The sequence below is a fragment of the Condylura cristata genome, unplaced genomic scaffold, assembly GCF_000260355.1.
Source record: "Condylura cristata isolate star-nosed mole 26May11 unplaced genomic scaffold, ConCri1.0 scaffold00022, whole genome shotgun sequence".
NCBI lineage: Eukaryota > Metazoa > Chordata > Mammalia > Eulipotyphla > Talpidae > Condylura > Condylura cristata.
This window is the reverse complement of record NW_004567123.1, coordinates 19,394,640-19,413,460: the sequence shown is the minus strand read 5'-3', so window position 1 is coordinate 19,413,460 and position 18,821 is coordinate 19,394,640. Positions and strand designations below refer to the sequence as shown.

Sequence of the window (18,821 nt, the reverse complement as noted above, 5' to 3'; positions counted from 1 at the left end):
TATAATATAAATATATATAATCCATGTAAATTAAAGGAGCCTGAGACTAAAAAATTTAAGAACTGCTGACTAAAAATATTTTAGTATAGTATGGAAGAAACAACTTTTATGTAAGATGGAATGCAATCAGTGACTTTTTCATTACTTGAGATTTAATTCCAGTTGTTTTTATGTAGTTTCAGATTCTTCAGTTATGTTGTCATACAGCATTTTATTATAGAAATATACCATAATTATACTTTCTGCTCTTGATGGACATTTGAGTTGTTGGCATTTTGAAGCAATGTGATCAGTCCCTTGCACCACCCCATTATTCTGAAATTTGCTAAAAGAATTCATAAACTTTACATATAATTGTGCTCACAGCTAAGATTGATATAGCAAAGAAATAATAAAGATGTACAGCTGGATATTAAAAGAAAGAAACATAGCTAGAATTGGATAAATCCATGTGCAGACTTTTCTTACTGCTCTTTTCCTCCTCAGAATGGTCATCAAAATATACTCTTCTCCAGTAATGAAAATGCAGCTACATGTGCCATATTTCTACCCACACTCTCCTGTTAGAGACTCAGTCCAAGGTCTGTCTGGTACACAGGGTCTCTAACACCTGCTAAAATTCCACATTCCCAGAAATACAATATAGCATACAGCATAAAATATATTGTTTGCAAAAATAGTTTAGGCACTGTGAGCTCTCCTGTCGTTGAGAGAAACATTTTTTATTTTGTTCTGGAAAAACATTTTTGGTCACACTTTTAGACTACTGTGGAAAAAATATTACTAATAAACTCTAGACCCTAAAATGTCAGATGAGTTTCAAAGCAAGGCAGATATCAGAATGTTATATAGTTCTAGCAGCAGATTTACATAGAGTTTGTGCTTAAAGATAATTTAAAGAGTAAAAGAAAAAAAATGATAGAAGTAGAAGCTCATTTGCAATGTATAAAAAGGTAAATCCTTGTGAAAGTGTATGATAGTTATATCCATCATCTCTCTTCAGTGGCTGTGCTTCCTGAGTACTAATATATATTTGAAAAACCCAACAAAATTTTACATCCAGAAATAACTGTTGTAATAGTCTTTGTGGACATTTACGTACAATATAAATGTGTGTGTGTTATTTTCATAGATGGATTAGTAGAAAACATACACTTTTTTCCCCCTCCACAATATATTACAGACACCTTTCCTCACTAATTAGTGCATATAAATTTTCCCCCATAAGTATCCTCATGCATGACTGTGTTGTAATTTTTTTTAATATTTATTATGCATACAGAACTGGGGTACATGCCAGAAGTGCAGGGGCAGTGACAGGCAGAGAGCAAAACAGGCAGATTGAGGAAGCAAAACAGGGGAGCAAAACAGGCAGATTGAGGAAGTACACGCTGAGGGGAGCAGTGGGTGGGTCAATAGAGGTCTGCCACACCATGTGGATTACCTCCAGGGCTGGGGATTGAACTTGCACTGGAGTGGCTGCAGATAGCTTGCAGTGCTGCGTCCTAACAAATTGCGCCACCAGGGAGGGCCTGACTGTGTTGTAATTTTTAATGCAGTTAACTGTTTGTGAACCTATATATTTTCTATTTTTTATTGTTAAATGCAGCATTGTGCTGGTGAATAATTACACAGCTTACCATACAGTACATATTATGTCTTTGAAAAATTGACCATTTTGTCAAAATCAGTTCTAAGAAGTGGTAATTTTTCTTTCAGGAAAACAAGAATTCAGATTAATGCCCAGTTATATTGTTGAGGGTTTTCTTTGTTTTGTTTTGTTTTTGTTATTATTCTGTTTTAAGGAACTGAAATAAAAATATTTTCTAAATTTGTGGAAAATATTTATAGTTATACATTCTCTTAAGAGGTCTAAGAATCCCATTTTAAAGCCGCATTTGAAAAACTACAGGGAAAATGCTAATTAATAAATTTCCTAAGACTGGACCCTTCCTGGTGGTGCATCAGGTTAAAGTGCAGCACTACTAAGCTATCCACTGCCACTGCAGCATGAGTTGGATCCCTGGCCAATGAGGTGACCCTGCCTGTCGCACCCCTGCTCCCTTCAGCAGTTTACTTCATCCGTCAGCCTATTCTGCTCCCCACTCTATCTCTGCAGAATCTGCTCACTCATCCCCCAACCCCCTCCACACACACATACACACCTCTGGCCTGTACCCCAGTTCTTGTATGTATAAATAAATCTTTTAAAAAAGAAACTTTCCTAAGACTGCTAAAATCTTAACTTTACCTACTTGAAGGTGCTTTGATATACAAAGATACCATGTGAAGGTAGAAGTCCACTGACGTTTTTTGTTTTTGTTTTTCACCTGTTTTGGATGATTTGGGGAATTGATAGCAAGGAGGTAAGCAGAACCTGTGAAAAACTATAGGGAAAATGCTAATTAATAACTTTAATTGCTGGATTATTGAGTCTATAAATTGACTTCCTACACTGCTGGGGATCTATTCACTGGAAACATTTTCCGCTAGATTTCTTGTACCTGAGGTACCTTGCAATGAACCCATCAATACAAGAGACCTCGGTACAAGTGCCTTTCTTTATGGTTAGTGAGGAAGACATTGCCCTTTTCTGCACCCCAGTCTTCTGAACATACAACAGAATTTAGTTTTAGAGTAATAGAAAAGAAAATCAGGGAGGCCTTACCTGTTTCATATAGGAAAGAGAATCTGGTTAACTTTTAAGAAGCGTTCAAGTACAGTAATGTCTTTGAAATTGGCCTTTTCCTTTGGGCTTAAAAGGAATCAGTTCCCACTATTTACATTAGGAGAATATTGTCAAGCTTTAGAAGTTGAACTACTATTTTTTCTTTTCAGAATTCAACAGTAACAATTGAAGAATTCCATTGTAAGCTCCAAGAAGCTACAAATTTTCCCCTTCGCCCTTTTGTGATTCCATTCCTCAAGGTAATTCTTAAAACTGACTACTAAAATGTACTTTATCTTAAACATTTCCTCAAGATCTGCTACCTCTCCCTATTCTGTGATTAGGACAGTACACCACATTTTCTTACATTGCAACTTTTTGTTATGGCTTGGTACAGAGATGTGAATGCAGTCTGCAGATAAACTTGAGATGAGCCTTGCAAAGACCTTTTGTGACAATACTAGTAACTCACAGAAGGAGGAGGTAGAGGAGGGGAGCAGGAAGTGAGTGGGTAAGAAGGAATGGGGGTGGCATGGAGGCAGGGCTCTTGTCAGAGGAAAGTTAAATCTTTTGGGTGCCACCAGAGTGTGAAGAGTATAAATTAGATCTGAGAAGAATCTCTGCAATTTAGAAATACCCTAAGTTCAGGAGAACCTGTGAGAAATCGATGTTTGTGTCAACGTTAGCTTCTATTTATTCCTCTGAAATGAGTGTTCCCAGAAAATAATTTTCAGGAGCAATGTTAAGTATTGTTGTACGTACCTGGTAAGGCAGTGTTAAATTGATGTGTAATATATTCTCTTTAAAAAGCTTTACTTTAAAATAATTGTATGCTTAGAGAATAGTTGCAAAGCATACAATAAAATTTCTGTGTATCTTTTACTCAGATTTTTAAGTGTTATTTCATCACATCTGCATCATTAGACTCTTTGCCTCAGAAATACTTGAGAGTACAATGTAGGCATGACACATCTAAATATTTTAGTACAATTATCTAACCGAGAAATGGACATTTGTACAATCCTATTTTTTATAGACCTTATTCATGTCCCACTGATATCCTTTCAGCAAAAGAAAAAGTGGTGGTGTTTGTGGTGTTTGTTTTTTGTTTTGTTTTTTGATCCTGAACTTACTCAGAGCAATGTCTTACATTTCTGTCATGTCCCTTTAGTACATTTTAATCAGGAACAGTGTCTCAGCCTTTTATGATCTTGACATTTTTAAAGAGTACAGGATAGTTACTTTACAGATGACCTCAATTTGTATTTTCTGGTATTTCTCATAATCAGTACCAGTTTGTGCATTTCAGGCAGGAATACCAGACAAGTGGTATCATTACATGCTATCAGGAGATATAGATGCTAATTTTTCTGCTAATTGGTGACATTTGCTTTGCTCATTTGGTGAAAGTGGTGTCCAACATGCGCTATTAAGTAACTATTTTTTCCTATTAAATTAAAAAACAAGTATATATGACTCATATAGATAAAAAAGTGAACATGTGAAACATTCTATTTAACTCAACGTAATAAGGTTTATTTACTTCAGTGTATGTAAGTTTTTATAGCAGTTGAGCGGAGAATCTAAAGAATAGGCAAATTTATATTTATGATTATTGATCTGAGTGTGTAAACAGAAATAAAACTAACTTAGTCTACATTGGACAAGGGAAATCAAATTGAACCCCAACTGAATGTAATTTTATGCATGTCCATAGACCATTATTTTGCATTTCTATCACTCATATGTAGCTTACAGAATTGTAAAATAACTCAAAAGCCGAGAAAGCCTCTGGTCAGATACCAGTGTGCTCTAGATCAAGCAGTATGGAAAAGTGACCCAAGCTGGGCTACCACATGTTTTATAGAGTCCTGGAGAATACAAAAATCAGTGCTGAAAGAATGTTTCTTATACTCTGTGAACATTTGCAGTCAGTTTGACAATGGGGAATATTTAAGTTTGAGCCCTAATTAAATTGTTACCTTCAACTTCCCCCCCCATAATGCCATTCTTTTTATTAGTAGTGGACAGATACTGCATCTGTGAATGAAAGAATGAGAAAACTGAAGTCAATTGTTTTTGCCAATACTTTTGTCAATACAGTGTTTGTGGGAATTAATTTTCTCTTTTATATGCATAGTGAAATAATATCTTCAGTTTTGCCTCTTGACTCACACAGTGTAAAGTAGTTGACCAAATAAATATGCCCCTTTTACATCATTTCCTAAGAAAATGTTAATAGTATCAAAAAGGTAAATCATCTTGCTGAAGTTCTGATACAAGATTTTGAGGGTAGCTTTTAACATTAGAAAATAGACGTACAGGAAAACAGCTGGGTCTTGGGTGCGGCCTGAGTGGTGGATCTATTCTGATAGTGTTGATGCCTTGGTCACTCAGGACAGCCTGGACGCCCTTTTCAGCCCTGAAACAGCTGTGCCGCTTCTCTTAGTCTCTTTTCTGTAAATCAGAACCATGAGACAGTTATTTCCCCTAAGACTCTGGAAGTCAAGAAAGATTATGAAATTTGTGTTAAGAGGAAACAATTTGCATTTTAAAAAATTCCTCAAAGAGTATATTGCACAAATGTAAAGATATGACATGGTATGTTTCTTTTTTTCCTGCTAAGCTTTTATAGACGCAACAAGATTGTGGTTATAAACAGACTTACAGAGTGTTTTATACCATCAAGTTCCCTATTCTTAACACTGTTATTTTGAAAAACAGCATGAGGTGGGTTGTTATGGCAGCTTTTTGGCTAGCATTTGGGTTTTGTCAATTTATTTCTGCTTTAAAACAGTCACTAATTATGGTGCCTGCTAAGTTAACCCTTGGTGATGGGATGAATACTTGCATATACTAAAACTCTTATTGCTCATCTGTTTCACTTGGCAGAAAGGCTTTTATTATGACCTCAGTCTAATTTCCTTTTAAATTTGGAGAGAAAAACAGAGTCTTATTACAGGAAATACAAGAAAAGTAACTCCTGAAGGAGTTAGAGTTAAATTTAAAGTTGTATTAGATATTATATGATGTTTCGCCATTAAAAAAGGTTTGCTAGAAGGGAAAATAATCAGTACATAATTAATTTACCTTTTACAAATAAGGAAACATCCCAACCGGGACACAGTATAGCACCAGTTTGGGCACTGTTCATATACAACCTCACATCCTAATTGGTGTCTTACGGCCTTCTCCTATCTACTCCAGTATTTTTTTCAAAGCTCTATTTTCCAGTCTAGCCATAACAATCACCATTCCCAGAATGTCATGACTGCTGTCACAAAGAACATGAGGGAAGGTCAAGCAATGCTATTAGATACGGGGTGGGATTCAGAAGAAACCAAGTCTTGTAATGATAAAAAATGACTTCAGCATCAACTCTGTAACTGATCTAAGTCTTCAAAAATGTATAAGTTTTTAAATTATTGTGTTCAAAAACCTTTGTAGTTTTGTCTGTACTAGACCGTAAAGGTAAACAAAGCATAGTCCCTTCCTCTCACAAGTTGATCAGTAACTCAAATTCAGTAAGAGAGGTTACTTTACACATAGAAAGGCATATGAAGATCAGACTGACAAGGAGAGAGGGCTGTTGTCTGTATCATAAGGTTTATGAAAGCCATTTGAGGTGCTGAGCACTGTCATGTTAGCTCAACAATAAGGAAACTGCTTTCAGACCCTGCCTCTGTTTTTCAAGGCCAACCTGCCCCTGCTGCAGCGAGAGCTGCTGCACTGTGCTCGTGCCGCCAAGCAGACCCCATCCCAGTACCTGGCACAGCATGAGCACCTTCTGCTCAACACAAGTATTGCTTCACCTGCTGACTCTTCTGAGCTTCTCATGGAAGTGCATGGGAACGGCAAGAGGCCCAGTCCAGAGAGGTGAGTAGAAAAAGCTTTGCTGGCTTTTCTGGAACCACCTAGAGCTGTAGCTTACATTATGAAAGAAAAGATTCATTTCTGTGGTTATAGCTAGGTATGGTCTCAGAATTTGCTTTGGTGCAACATCAGGCAACAGAATGAATCTCGAACCTATAGGAGAAGCTCCTAGGCATTCCCATTTTCAACATTGTGGGCACTTGATCATGAGGTTCATTGAACCAAAACCATAAGAAATACAATATACATTAAGATATATTTCATGATTTGTGAAATCTTGTAAAAGGCATAATAATTTATTATTGATACTTACTGATGAAACAACTTTACCAAGTTTGAAATTGTATTAATTCATTCTGGAAATTTCAGAATGAGTGACTACAATATTTTATGGTTTGTCAAAGAAGCAATATTTTAATAGTAGAAAATCTGTCACAATTGAAGCTAGTGACCTAAAACCTTACCAGTTCATGCATGTATTAATTATGTGTCTTTTTTCCCTTGCAGAGAATTGTTTCAAATTACTAACCTACACAATAGTAAATTTGAATTTAAAACAATCTTAAACATAGTTGCACCTATAACCCTATCACATTACAAAGTAGTCAGCTCCTCAACCTCTTCTTTGCTTCATAAGGCTTTGCTATTCCTGTCACTTATGGATGATTTGACTCTCTTTTTATGCTAGAATAAGCCAGCAATTTTTATTAACCAGCTGACACTCAGACGACTCAGTACTTGTTGCCTCGTTCATATCTTTTTTTTAGTCTTCCTATTTGTGAAAGTACATAACATAAAATAGGCATTCAGAAAACGTTTGCTTGAACACTTGTTGAAAGAGTCAAATATGTTGTTCTGGTGTTTCTGCAGGAGGGAAGAGAGCGGCTTTGAAAGAGATGCCATTCCTCCTGAGCCCCCAGCCAAGAGAGTGTGTACCATCAGCCCAGCTCCCCGACACAGCCCTGCCCTCACTGTACCACTCATGAATCCTGGGGGCCAGTTCCATCCTACTCCTCCACCTCTTCAACACTATACCTTGGAAGATATTGCAACTTCCCACCTGTATCGTGAACCCAGCAAAATGCTAGAACATCGAGAAGTTCGTGATAGACACCACAATCTTAGTAAGTGACCTAAGTAGCATGGTAATGGCTTAAACTCAGATTGAGTCCTTCGGTTCCTTTCTTACTCAGAGATAAAGTAAAATAATACTGTTTTTTCCCACTGATAAGATAAAACAATATTACACATAAAAAAATAATAGAGTTTTGGTCCATCTCAGCTGCCCTCACTTTCTAGCTTGTTGCTATACTATAACTAGGATTAAAAAAGTTTTAGGAAATATTTTAGAGTAAGTAGATGTCACGTATTCTCAAATGTTCAGGAAAAAATAAAGAATGTTAAAGCAGGTGGGATAAAATACTAACATTTAGAAGCTCTAGGTTAAGGGTATCTGAGAATTCTTTGTATATCCTTGTAACTTTTCTGTAACTCGATTTATTTCAGAGTAAAATATCTTTAATTAAGAAAGATGTAAAATTTGTGGTCTTACTGTGAAAGTGCATGGCTATAGATCTAAACTTAAATTTTGATTCCACATCCTCAATAGTTGTGTGATATTATGCAGTTTGCTTAGACTTTCAGAGGTGCAGATGACTTGTAAAATGGAGATGCCACTACCATTGTCACATTTGGAATGTGTGGTACATACATTCTAAATACCCATTAGGTTCAGTAAGAAACCAAAATCCCTTAACACACTTCACTCAAGATCGACTTTGGACAGTACTCTTTGTTCTGGGCTCTTCCAAGTTGACTGGAAGATCCTTGGAAGTTCAACTGCAGAGCATGTGTCAGAGCTAACTAGCTTCCAGGTTGTTCCCAAACCACATTCCCACTACAGAATAACTTGTGGAGGAAAAGACAGTAACCCATGTACTTGCCCGTGTCCCTCTGACTTAGATCTCAGTTTAGACCATGACAAGGCCCTAGCTGCACACAGTGATAGCTTAAAAGCAAAGGCCACACGAAGCGGTGCTCAGTTACAACTATTTACTGAGTCTTAGGTGCCCTTAGGTTGTGCTGTACTTACATTATCTCATTTCATCCTCACAGCATATGAGAGATAAAGCAACTGTAGCCAAAAATCGCACAACAGCCAAGTGACAGAGACAAGGTTCAGACCCAGGTGTCTGAAGGCCTCCCCAGTATGGTGCCTTCCTTAGAAGCTATTCTACATGATCCAGTTCCTGTTCCCCTGTGTTTCTTTTTTATCTGTTAATAACTGGATTTGCAAGTGGTTTCTTCTGTATTCATATACAGTTTTTTGGTCAGCTTATCTGAATATCTGAAAGAGAAGTATGCTAAAAACTGTCAGTAATTTTATCAGGTTTTCCTAATGATTTTAGAAAAACTTTTTTTCATCTTGAAGTGTACTTGGAAGACCTTTTGGCCCTAACTTGATGATTTAGGTTTAACTATTTGTCTCACAGGCTGGTTATGGATTCCTTATTGTTCCCCAATCTTCTTTTAGCAAGCTGTTCATTCCTCCAGCCCCTCTACTAAATACAATAACCCTTTTTAGTCTCCAAAATGAAACCTATCTTAAATAATCACAAGTTTAGGTTAAGTATTCTAACTATAATATATAAGAAACAATTTTATAATAAGGAGTACAGTGTTCAGGCATGATTACACTAGAAAATATAACGAAATAGGCAGTTGCTAGTACAGATACAGAATCATTATGAGACTTAGCCCTTTGCTCCACCAGGGAGGCCCTGTGACAGGATTTTTTCTTAATTCTGTATGCCCTTGATTTACAGTTGTTACATTCCTGCAACTTTCATTATATAAGCAAAAAAAAAAAAAAAAAGTTTTGGTAATAAGTTGTTTCCCAATGCTCATACCACTATTCTTTTTATTCTTTTGTGGCTAAGCTTTCTCATCATGCCACATCCTTACCAACACTTAGTGGTACTGACATTTTTTTCCCCAGTGTCTAGCCATGAACTAATATCTTAGTGAAGATTTTATTTGTATAGCCTGATTACTTACAATTTTTAATATGTTTATCGATCACCTGTACTTGTACTTTTTTAATCAGACAAACCTGTTTATTTCTTTTACCTGTTGTCTTTTGAACTGTTTAGCTTTCCTAATCTACTTCTAAGAATTTTTTTAAATATATACTGAGTTGTGGTCCTTTGTTGGTCTTTTGCCATTTTGTGGGTCCTACATGCCATTGTGAATCTTTGCCTTAGAAATGTGCTCATAATTGTATGAATGTCTGTGTATTTACTTGGTAGAATTCTGTTCTAGTGTAGTCCACTGTATTCTTCCAATTAATTTCTTCTCATTTCTAATAGGCCTAAATGGAGGTTATCAAGATGAGTTAGTAGACCACCGTTTGACAGAAAGGGAATGGGCTGATGAATGGAAACATCTTGATCATGTAAGAATCTTATTTTGTTTAACTTCTCAACTATTTATTACTTTTAATTTTTAGTATTTCCAGCAGTAATGAAGCATATGTGTTTGAAATACACATGTCTAGAGCCATAACACCTTTACAGTAAAAGCTGATTTATCTGCTACTCCTCCAGTCAGAGAACTAAAGAGTTCTTCTCCCAAATCTTTGGGTTGGGGTGATCACTTTAGGTCACCGCCAGGCAAAGTCATACAGTATAATGACTAAAAATGTAGGTTTGTGAGTTAGGTGCCACTTTCTCTACCTTTTTTTGATGGGCAACTTGCTTTATCTCTTTTAGCCTTAATTTTCCTATCTTAGCAAAAAATATATTTTGAATACACTGGAGGGGGTGATGAATTATTTATCACAGGACTTACAAATATATATAGGAAGTGTTAAATAAATGGAATGTTTCCAAATGCAAATGAGAATTATTATACTAATGCAGAGTAGAAGCCCAAGCTCTTTCCTATCTGAAGAATTTCCCTTCACTCTAAAAAGGGAAGAGAAAATATAGTATCTGTGTGAAGTTTATTTATATATAGCAGTTTTTCCTTTTTGAGAGATGTTGTCACAGGACAATATTTCTTTGATTATATTCTTATACAAATCTCTGGTTTCATTGGATGACTTGGTATATTTTAAGTAGAGACAATACGATTTCATCATAGAATTTAAAGGACCATATTAAAATGAGACTGCTAATTAAATTAAATCTGACTGCTTTAGCCTCAGTCTAAAAGGTATTGCTTTAAAATTAATAAATTATACATGTGTGTGTATTTCAAAAGAAATAGAAGAAATGTAAACTTGATATTACTAAACCTATTAAATACTTCAGCATTCATTCTTCATATTTTGTTCACCTGTCCTGGCTGTTCTGATTTGGTTGCTTCTGAATGCCCTTGTCTTCGTCTCTGCCTGGCTTCCTCTCTGGCTCAGGCCCTGAATTGCATTATGGAAATGGTAGAGAAGACAAGGCGTTCCATGGCAGTTCTGCGGCGCTGTCAGGAATCTGATCGTGAAGAACTGAACTACTGGAAAAGACGCTATAATGAAAATACAGACATGAGAAAGACTGGGAGTGAACTAGTCTCCAGGCAACATAGTCCTGGGAATGCAGATTCTCTCAGCAACGGTAAGAGGCGCATCACGTCTCATCTAAGATCACAAGAAAGGCTTTTTACATTTTACTTTAAGGGAAGATGGTGTTCAGTTGTGAAGTTGAGTGACCAAGGTAATTAAGTAGAATAAGTGAGAAGATATGCCAAGTACTTAGTACCTAACATGTTTAAGAAACATTCTTTCTGATGGAAAATGGGAGTATTTACAATTTTATTCTGTTTTACTCTCTATAGGTATATCTTAGGTGAAGATCAAAGAGTATCTGGTTGTTAAATTCAGTCTGACTGAATGTACTAGATACATATTTATCATATTTATTCCTCACAGTAGCCCTGAAAGTGTTCACCTCACCTCCTTATCCCATCCAGGAAAATACCATTTGTCAACCACCAGGCACAGCCACTAAGGGCTCCTACAGAATGTTTACTTTCTAGTCCCACCTTACCTCTCCCAACAGAGATATGAGAAACTATTCTCTCATTCCAGGTACATTCAGAATGCTACAGCTTTTCCCCTGAAATATCACCTGTTAACCAAAAGATTCCCTATCCCAAGGTCCCCTGTGAATGGGAATACATCTGTAATCAGACTCTCTTGCCATATACTTTAAATTCCCTTTTTCCTTCAGAAAGAACAAATTTGTTATGATAGACCTGGCATGTTCCACAGAAAACAGCTGTTAGTCTCAAAATGACTACCAAAAATATTGAAGTCAGGACATTGGTAATTAAGAGCTCTCATTCCCCTACCCTGCCCACAGAGGTGATTCTTAAGCTAACCATAGATTAGCACCATTGGGTGGGATATCTAGCATAGTAATATATCAAAGAATACTTACAATTGTAGTCTATTTCCTTTCATAGAAACTTCAAAGCTAATCCTCAGGTATCCCTTATGATATAAGGCCTCACAAATATTTCCTGTAATAAATTGTTGGAATTTACCCCAGATTCAGATCACATCCAAATCCCAAACCTTCTATCACCGCAGCTGCATGAATGTAGGTAGGCTGTCACAGAGTGCAGAGAAAACTGTAGCTATAAGCTGGCTCTTATCTAGCCAGGACTGAGGTCTTGCTGGTGTTATTCAAACATTGCTTTATATTAATTAATCTCTACTATCATTTTTCACTCTATGCTTAGGCATTTAGCCTGATAAACTCTGTTCCAACCTGGTTTACTCCTGTTACCATGTCATAATTACTATTGGCACCTTCTTCATTTTCAAAAATGAGGATAGTTGGGATTGTAAGTTATATTGTCATTCTGTTTCACTCCATTCTTCATGAATGACTCTTCGTAAATTTTAGCATTTCCTTACCAGAGATTTCTCGGAGAACTGTGAGCCTAATTTAACTGTCGTTCATAGACAGCTTATGTCCCTATACCATTTATCTCTCTTTAGATTCTCAGCGGGAATTTAGCAGCAGGTCAGGAGCAGGATATGTGCCTGTGGAGTTTTGGAAGAAAACTGGTATGTATCTGTCTGCTTATAAACCTGTGTACTCACTAGTTTGTGCAGGCTTAGAATACATATTTAGGGGAAAGGTAGTTGCTTCATGACTGGATGCCTCCGAGCCACCCAACCTTCTCCTTTGCTTCTACACAAGCCTTTTGCCTTTTATTTGTTTCATTGCATAGCACATCCAGGCCCTTAGCCGCTACTACCATTCTGCTTAAAGGCTGCCTCTGTGCCACTCCCTAAGGGCTCATTCAGAGTCTGTCCTGTCAGCTGGATTATCACCCTAGCCACTCAGCTGGTATCTCTGTCTTCTTTTCTCCCTTCACAGAATCCTTTAGGGGTTCACGTTTCCTTTAGAAAAAAAGTCAGATTCCTTATTGTAGTATGCAAGACTTTCCAAAAATTTGTTTTCACCTGGCATCTCAACTAAGATACATTTCCTTGTTCTTCCTCTGCCATTTAGAAAATTGACCCATGTTCACCCTTAGAATCCTCATCTCTTTTACTGACATCATGGCCCTAATCCACCTTTACACTTCCTCAAAACAGGAGAATAGGGGCTCTGCCTGAGAGTAGGTACCCCAGTCCTTAGCATAGTCCTACTCCCTGCAGTACCCATCAATGGTTGCATAATGGCTGAGTATAAGTGAGCATATAGCTTCATCCTTGTGTGTGTTTGGAAGAGTCGTTTGGCTTTGTCCCTTCTTAGAAATGATACAGGGTGGGAGGGAAAAGATTTCTCGGCCAGTTGATTTTACTGTCACTTTCTTCTAGAAGAAGCTGTGAATAAGGTGAAAATTCAGGCCATGTCAGAAGTACAGAAAGCCGTTGCCGAGGCAGAGCAAAAAGCCTTTGAAGTGATTGCAACAGAAAGAGCGCGGATGGAACAGACCATAGCGGATGTCAAACGACAGGCTGCAGAGGATGCCTTCCTCGTCATAAATGAGCAGGAAGAGTCCACAGAGGTCAGAGCTCCGTTAGCACTGTGAGCCAGGCTGGGGCTGGTAGGGGCTGGCAGCCGGATTGGCCAGATTGACAAAATCCACTTTTTCTCAAGTGCTGGGCAGTAAGAAACAGTCTCCTGTTCTATTAGGCAATTAAAATTTTTATCTAGTACCAGAAGAATTTTGTTGCTTTCCCTTGCACCTCTTTAAACACCAACAGAGTAAATTAAATTTTGTATTTCAGTCTTGCATACTGATTCATTCTATTGGTTTAAATTTTGAAAATTTGCTAGTAAAAGACAGAATTTTGGGGTGCTGATAGGACATCGTATGACAGTGATGCCCACTGTTCACTGAGAGGGCTGCTGTGTGCCCTGCTGAGTGTGTGTGCTTTTTGTTTTGTTTTTTATTATTATTATTTTTAATGTATGCATACAGGGAGTAGGTATAGTCCAGAAGTGCAGGGTATGAGAGGATTCACCAGCAACAGAGTGGGGAGCAGAACCGGCAGATCTACTGAAGTACACTGCTGAGGAGGGGAAGCGGGCTAGACAGGAGGTCTGCTGCGCCATGTGGGTCACCCCCTGCCCAGGGCTCGAACTCAGGCTGCAGTGGCTGCGGATAGCTTCATAGTGCCCTTGCACCACCGGGCAGGGTTTTACTTTCTAATCCTAGTTTTTAAATCCACTTCAGTGAAAATGCCTAAATAACATGACCATCTACAAGATGTGGAAAAACTGTAGCAGCTGCTCTGGTGAAGACACTGACTTGTGAGAATGTAGTTCCTTTAGCCCTCCGCTCCGGCTTCTCCTCTTGTCTTTAGCTTTTGAGCAGTGGCGCCTCTGTTTCTGTCGTGTGTATTTAATTTTGTATCTATAGCAATCCGTGTCAATATATGTATTTTTTGATATTTATCTAACTGTATATCTATATTTAACTGTGTCTGTCTCCAGAGAGTGTAACTTTTTGACTAAGAGCATGAATTCTGGATGCAGACTGTTCTGGATCTGGACTGCATAGTTCAAATCCCAGTGCTTCACTTTAAGATTGCATCTGTGGAACTATATTTTAAAACAGTGTGCAAAGTACCCAGTTGGTGAGGCACACCTAGCATGCATTGCAGACACTTGACTTCCAAAACAGGGAGGGATGGAAATACCTGAGCTTTGAGTAAATTTGCTTTGGACTAGAAAGGTCAGTTTCTCTCTGTTTTGTCTAGTACATTATACTTGGAATCTAGCAGGTCAGGTTCCCTTGGAGTTTTGGAGTTTCTCCGTCATCCTGAGAGACTTTCTGGCACACTAGGACTGAGGCTAGGAGCCATGGTTCTACTCCTAGACGGTCACACTAGTGATGTGCTCCAGAGGGTCAGTTTCCTTCTGTGGGCAGTGAAGGTGCAGCAGCCGCTGTCTGCTAGTCTGTAGCTTTCAGAAAGGTGTAACTTCATCGTGGCTGTGGAAGTGCCTTTAAGCTGCAGTTAGGAAGCTTTTTGCTTTTGTTAACAGCAGACCATGTGTAAGATGTGCAGCTCCTGCTCTGGCAGAATGGCTTCTACCTCTGAGTACCTCCCCTGTGGTGCTTCCAGTGGAGAAGTGAAATGAAAGTTCCCCTTACCGTTGCCACAGGACATATTTTGTCCCCAGCAAAAATAATGGACTAGAGGTTGATTGTAAAATGGGAGTTATTCCCTGTTTGGGCCAAATTTGCAATAAGCTCAGAAAGTCTGGGATATGACCCAGAGTTAGTTCTGAATGAGGTGCCCCCCACACACACACCCCCACCCACACTTGGAGAAGTAATTGGCATAAACAATGGCCAGTGCTTCACAAAGGACATCCTGGAATCCTCTTTCTAACTTCCTGCTCAGTAACTCAGAAGGTCTAGAACCTTAACTACAGAGTTCTACTTGGGCAAACATACTGCTCCAGCTTTGAGGAATGTTGACTTGAAAGGTAACTATAACAGTAAACCTTTTGTCTAATATCTTGACACAATAGCCTTGTGGTTAAGTCAAGGGAAAGCCACAGGGAAAAAGACATTAAAGTGTCCCTTTCACCCATGCCTCTCTGACGCTAACCTCGTCATTCTTGCATTTCTAGGATGCTGCTTCTGTGGGAGCTGTTTGGCTCATAAATGACCTACACTATGTGAAATCTAATGACAGCCGAGGGGAAAGGGCTGGTGGTTTTGGACTCTGCCCTGATCTGAATGGCTTGAGATGTTCTCATAGACTCAACTAGGGGTGTGCAGGCTCTTCTTTGCAACTGGGACCACCCCTCTGGCTGGTATTTCCACAGCAGCCCCCAAAGACAACAGAGCACCTGCTGTCGGTGCCCACCCCACATGCAGAGGGGGTTAGATGGTCCCAAGGCCCCATTCAGCGCTCGTCCCTTGTTTTATACACTCACAGGAGTGCTGATTTCTTGAGGCACCGTGTCTTTAAGGGCGCACTCTAGGAGTTGGCAGGGCAGGCCTCATGATTGGCTTCTGCATTCTGGACACCTTGGAGGAGGGCAGGGAAGTCGGCTGCTCGCATCCTTCCCGATCCCTTAACTAGCCTTGCCCTTCCCGTGGCCCGCTACCGCAGGGTCTCACCACAGGCCCTGGGTCCTCAGGCACAGATCACTCCTGTTGTACTCATGGAACCCTCACCAGGACCCAAGGGAGGAGAGGACTGAGGGATGCTGCTGGGCTACACCCTCCTTCATAGCTGATTGGGGAAATATGTCTGTTCAGCAGCTCCTTTCTACTTTCTTTCTACTGCTCCTTTCACCACTGCCACTTCTAGCTCTAACCTAGCCTCACCTGATTCAGATCTCCTATACTACAGTGTGTGCATTCTCAGCTGGCGCTCTTCTTGTTCCCCTCCCTTGGATGATTCTGCTAAACCCTAGCAGTACCTGACCTCCCGCTAGAAAACCTTTTGGCCTGAACCTGCAGAAACATGACCAGACCCCATGCACCCACCCCACCTATGGAGGGTGGGCAAAGGCGGTAGCAGAACACCTGCCTTCCTGTTCGCCCATCCTAGCCTCTGCCAGGTTATTTTTAAAAGATCAGGTGTTGTCAGTGAAAGTAATCAAGATCATTCTTGCATTGGGAAGAGAAAATGATTTTCTAGACACATGTGCTCGTGTGGTATTATACTAGGCAGCTAGGTGGAGGGGCCCCGGGAAAGAGTTTAGTTTAGTTGCTGAAGTTTAAAATCAGTCAAAACAAGTTCGTACCTCCAGTGGGAATGGGACTTTGCCTGCCTCACACTGAAGCTTGGTATGTGCCTACATCCCCTTATCTTGCTAGTGCAGCAGCATGTGGTGAGCAGTTTCCTGTTCTCCAGATAAGGACTTTGTATTGCCTGAGCACAAGCAGGTAACTGTAGAGACAGATAAGCTGGGTACATGTCGCTCCAAAGCCCATCTTCTCCCCAGAGAGCTCCCTCTTCAGTAGTGTGGGTGACAGTTACACAAACCTGCCCCCATTGTTTCCCAGCAACTAACTAACGGCTGTGTCTTGCAGAACTGCTGGAACTGTGGCCGCAAAGCCAGCGAAACCTGCAGTGGCTGCAATATCGCACGATACTGTGGCTCTTTCTGCCAGCACAAGGACTGGGAGCGACACCACCGTCTCTGTGGCCAGAACCTCCACGGCCAGAGTCCCCACAGCCAGGGTCGGCCACTGCTTCCTGGAGGGAGGGGCTCCTCAGCCAGGTCTGCCGACTGCAGTGTGCCAAGCCCAGCCCTGGACAAGACCTCAGCAACCACCTCCCGCTCCTCAACACCTGCCTCCGTGACAGCCATCGACACCAGTGGACTCTGAGCCCCAGACCCACCTTACCCTGATGACCCTGTGGCATGACAGACACTGCCAAGGGGCTGTGCTGAACCTGTGCAAACAGCTCTGGGCCATCAGCAGGAAGTGCAGTGGAGGCAGGAGTGCAAGCCTAGCAGACTCTGCTCCCAAACTTCCATAGACTTGTGCCCCAGTTCCCTCTGTGTCCTTGGGGAACCAGGGTGCCATTCTCTGCGGAGGCAGCTGGCCAGAGCTGTCTCCTCCATGGCCTCCTGGTTCATTCCTCTCCCAGCAGGAACTGGCATGACCAGCCCCCTTTCAGTGTAGACCACCAGCTCCCCTTCCTGTCTCTTGAGGCCACAGACTGTTGAATGTGCCCAGCCAGGCTGGAGGCAGCTGGTCCTGGGCACTGCCCTCTGTCCACTGCCCTCCTGCAGCAGATGCCTGGAGCTGGTAGCAACTAGGGAGGAAACAGCCCTCTGCCAAGGAGTGGCTCCTCTCCCTGGCACACAGCTCCTTGAGCCCCATTTCCCACCTCAGCAAATGCCATTGATGCCCCACCAGGACTCGGACAGGCAAAAAGCAGCTCTCAGGACTCCCTCCTCGACCCTGCTGTTCAGACTTATTAAGATTCTTAGAAACCACAGAAAAGAAGTCACCGTTTCAATACAAGCACCCATAATAATAAAATATATAAATAAAGTTTCCAGCAAGCATCACAGATCATTTTGGACAAGATTTCCCAACCTGGGTGGCTACTTTAGTTTGGGATCCTTTTTTTCTCTCTTACTTTGCTTGTGCAAAAAATAAGTTTCCAGCGCATGGATTGGTCGTCTAGAGAATGAGACAATTATGGATAGTCTCTTCTCTCTGAGCATGTTGGCCAAACTAACACGTCAAATTAATGACTGGATCATCTGTTGGAAATACAGAAACATTTGTCAACCTTGGCCGTTTGCACAGTCGTCTTGTTCTGTCCCTTTATCTCAGACCACGCGTGTCTGGGTCACTGTGTGGGTTTCCTTCCCGTCTCCATTTGGTGCCTCTTAAGCTGCAGTTGTCCCATAGCATGTGATAAGGTGTGGCTGGAACTTGCCTCACCATCAAGGCCTGGTCACATCTGAGCAGCCCTCTGGACCTGAAGGAATTCTTCAAGCCCCATGGTTTCCTGTCATTATATATACTAGGGCAGCTTAGCATCAGGCATATAGTATCACTTTCCCTTTTCTTATGTTATCTGTTTGGCACTTTCCCTCTTTGAGTTAAGGAAAGTTCTGTGAAATGTGACAACCATTCTGAGAGAACCTGACCAATTTTTCTTCCCAACTTCAGGGAGTTTTCCAACTGCTTACCTGGCTCTGCAGAAATGACACTACCTTTTAAAATATTTGGAACTGCCAACACCCGTTGAGAGCCCAAGGACCCTGACCCTCCTCTCTTTACCTCCAAGCCTCCGGCACCTTCTCTCCCCAAGGAATCAGTGCTGCCA

At 40.4% G+C, this 18,821-nt stretch overlaps 1 protein-coding gene across 3 annotated transcripts in view; it reads left to right on the top strand.

Annotated features, from left to right (window-relative positions):
• The window catches only part of CBFA2T2 (core-binding factor, runt domain, alpha subunit 2; translocated to, 2), a 92,778-nt gene extending 73,968 nt beyond the window's left edge, over window positions 1-18,810 (top strand). For 2 of the 3 annotated variants that reach the window (XM_012728399.1, XM_004687278.2), the window contains exons 4-11: window positions 2,839-2,928; window positions 6,363-6,544; window positions 7,412-7,665; window positions 9,910-9,995; window positions 10,956-11,151; window positions 12,543-12,611; window positions 13,374-13,564; window positions 17,060-18,810. In XM_012728399.1, the coding sequence (XP_012583853.1) occupies window positions 2,839-2,928; window positions 6,363-6,544; window positions 7,412-7,665; window positions 9,910-9,995; window positions 10,956-11,151; window positions 12,543-12,611; window positions 13,374-13,564; window positions 17,060-17,359 (1,368 nt within the window). In that variant the 3' untranslated portion in view covers window positions 17,360-18,810. The remainder of the gene's footprint in view (window positions 1-2,838; window positions 2,929-6,362; window positions 6,545-7,411; window positions 7,666-9,909; window positions 9,996-10,955; window positions 11,152-12,542; window positions 12,612-13,373; window positions 13,565-17,059) is intronic. The other variant, XM_012728400.1, reaches the window with a different exon arrangement.
• Window positions 18,811-18,821: the final 11 nt, after the last annotated feature.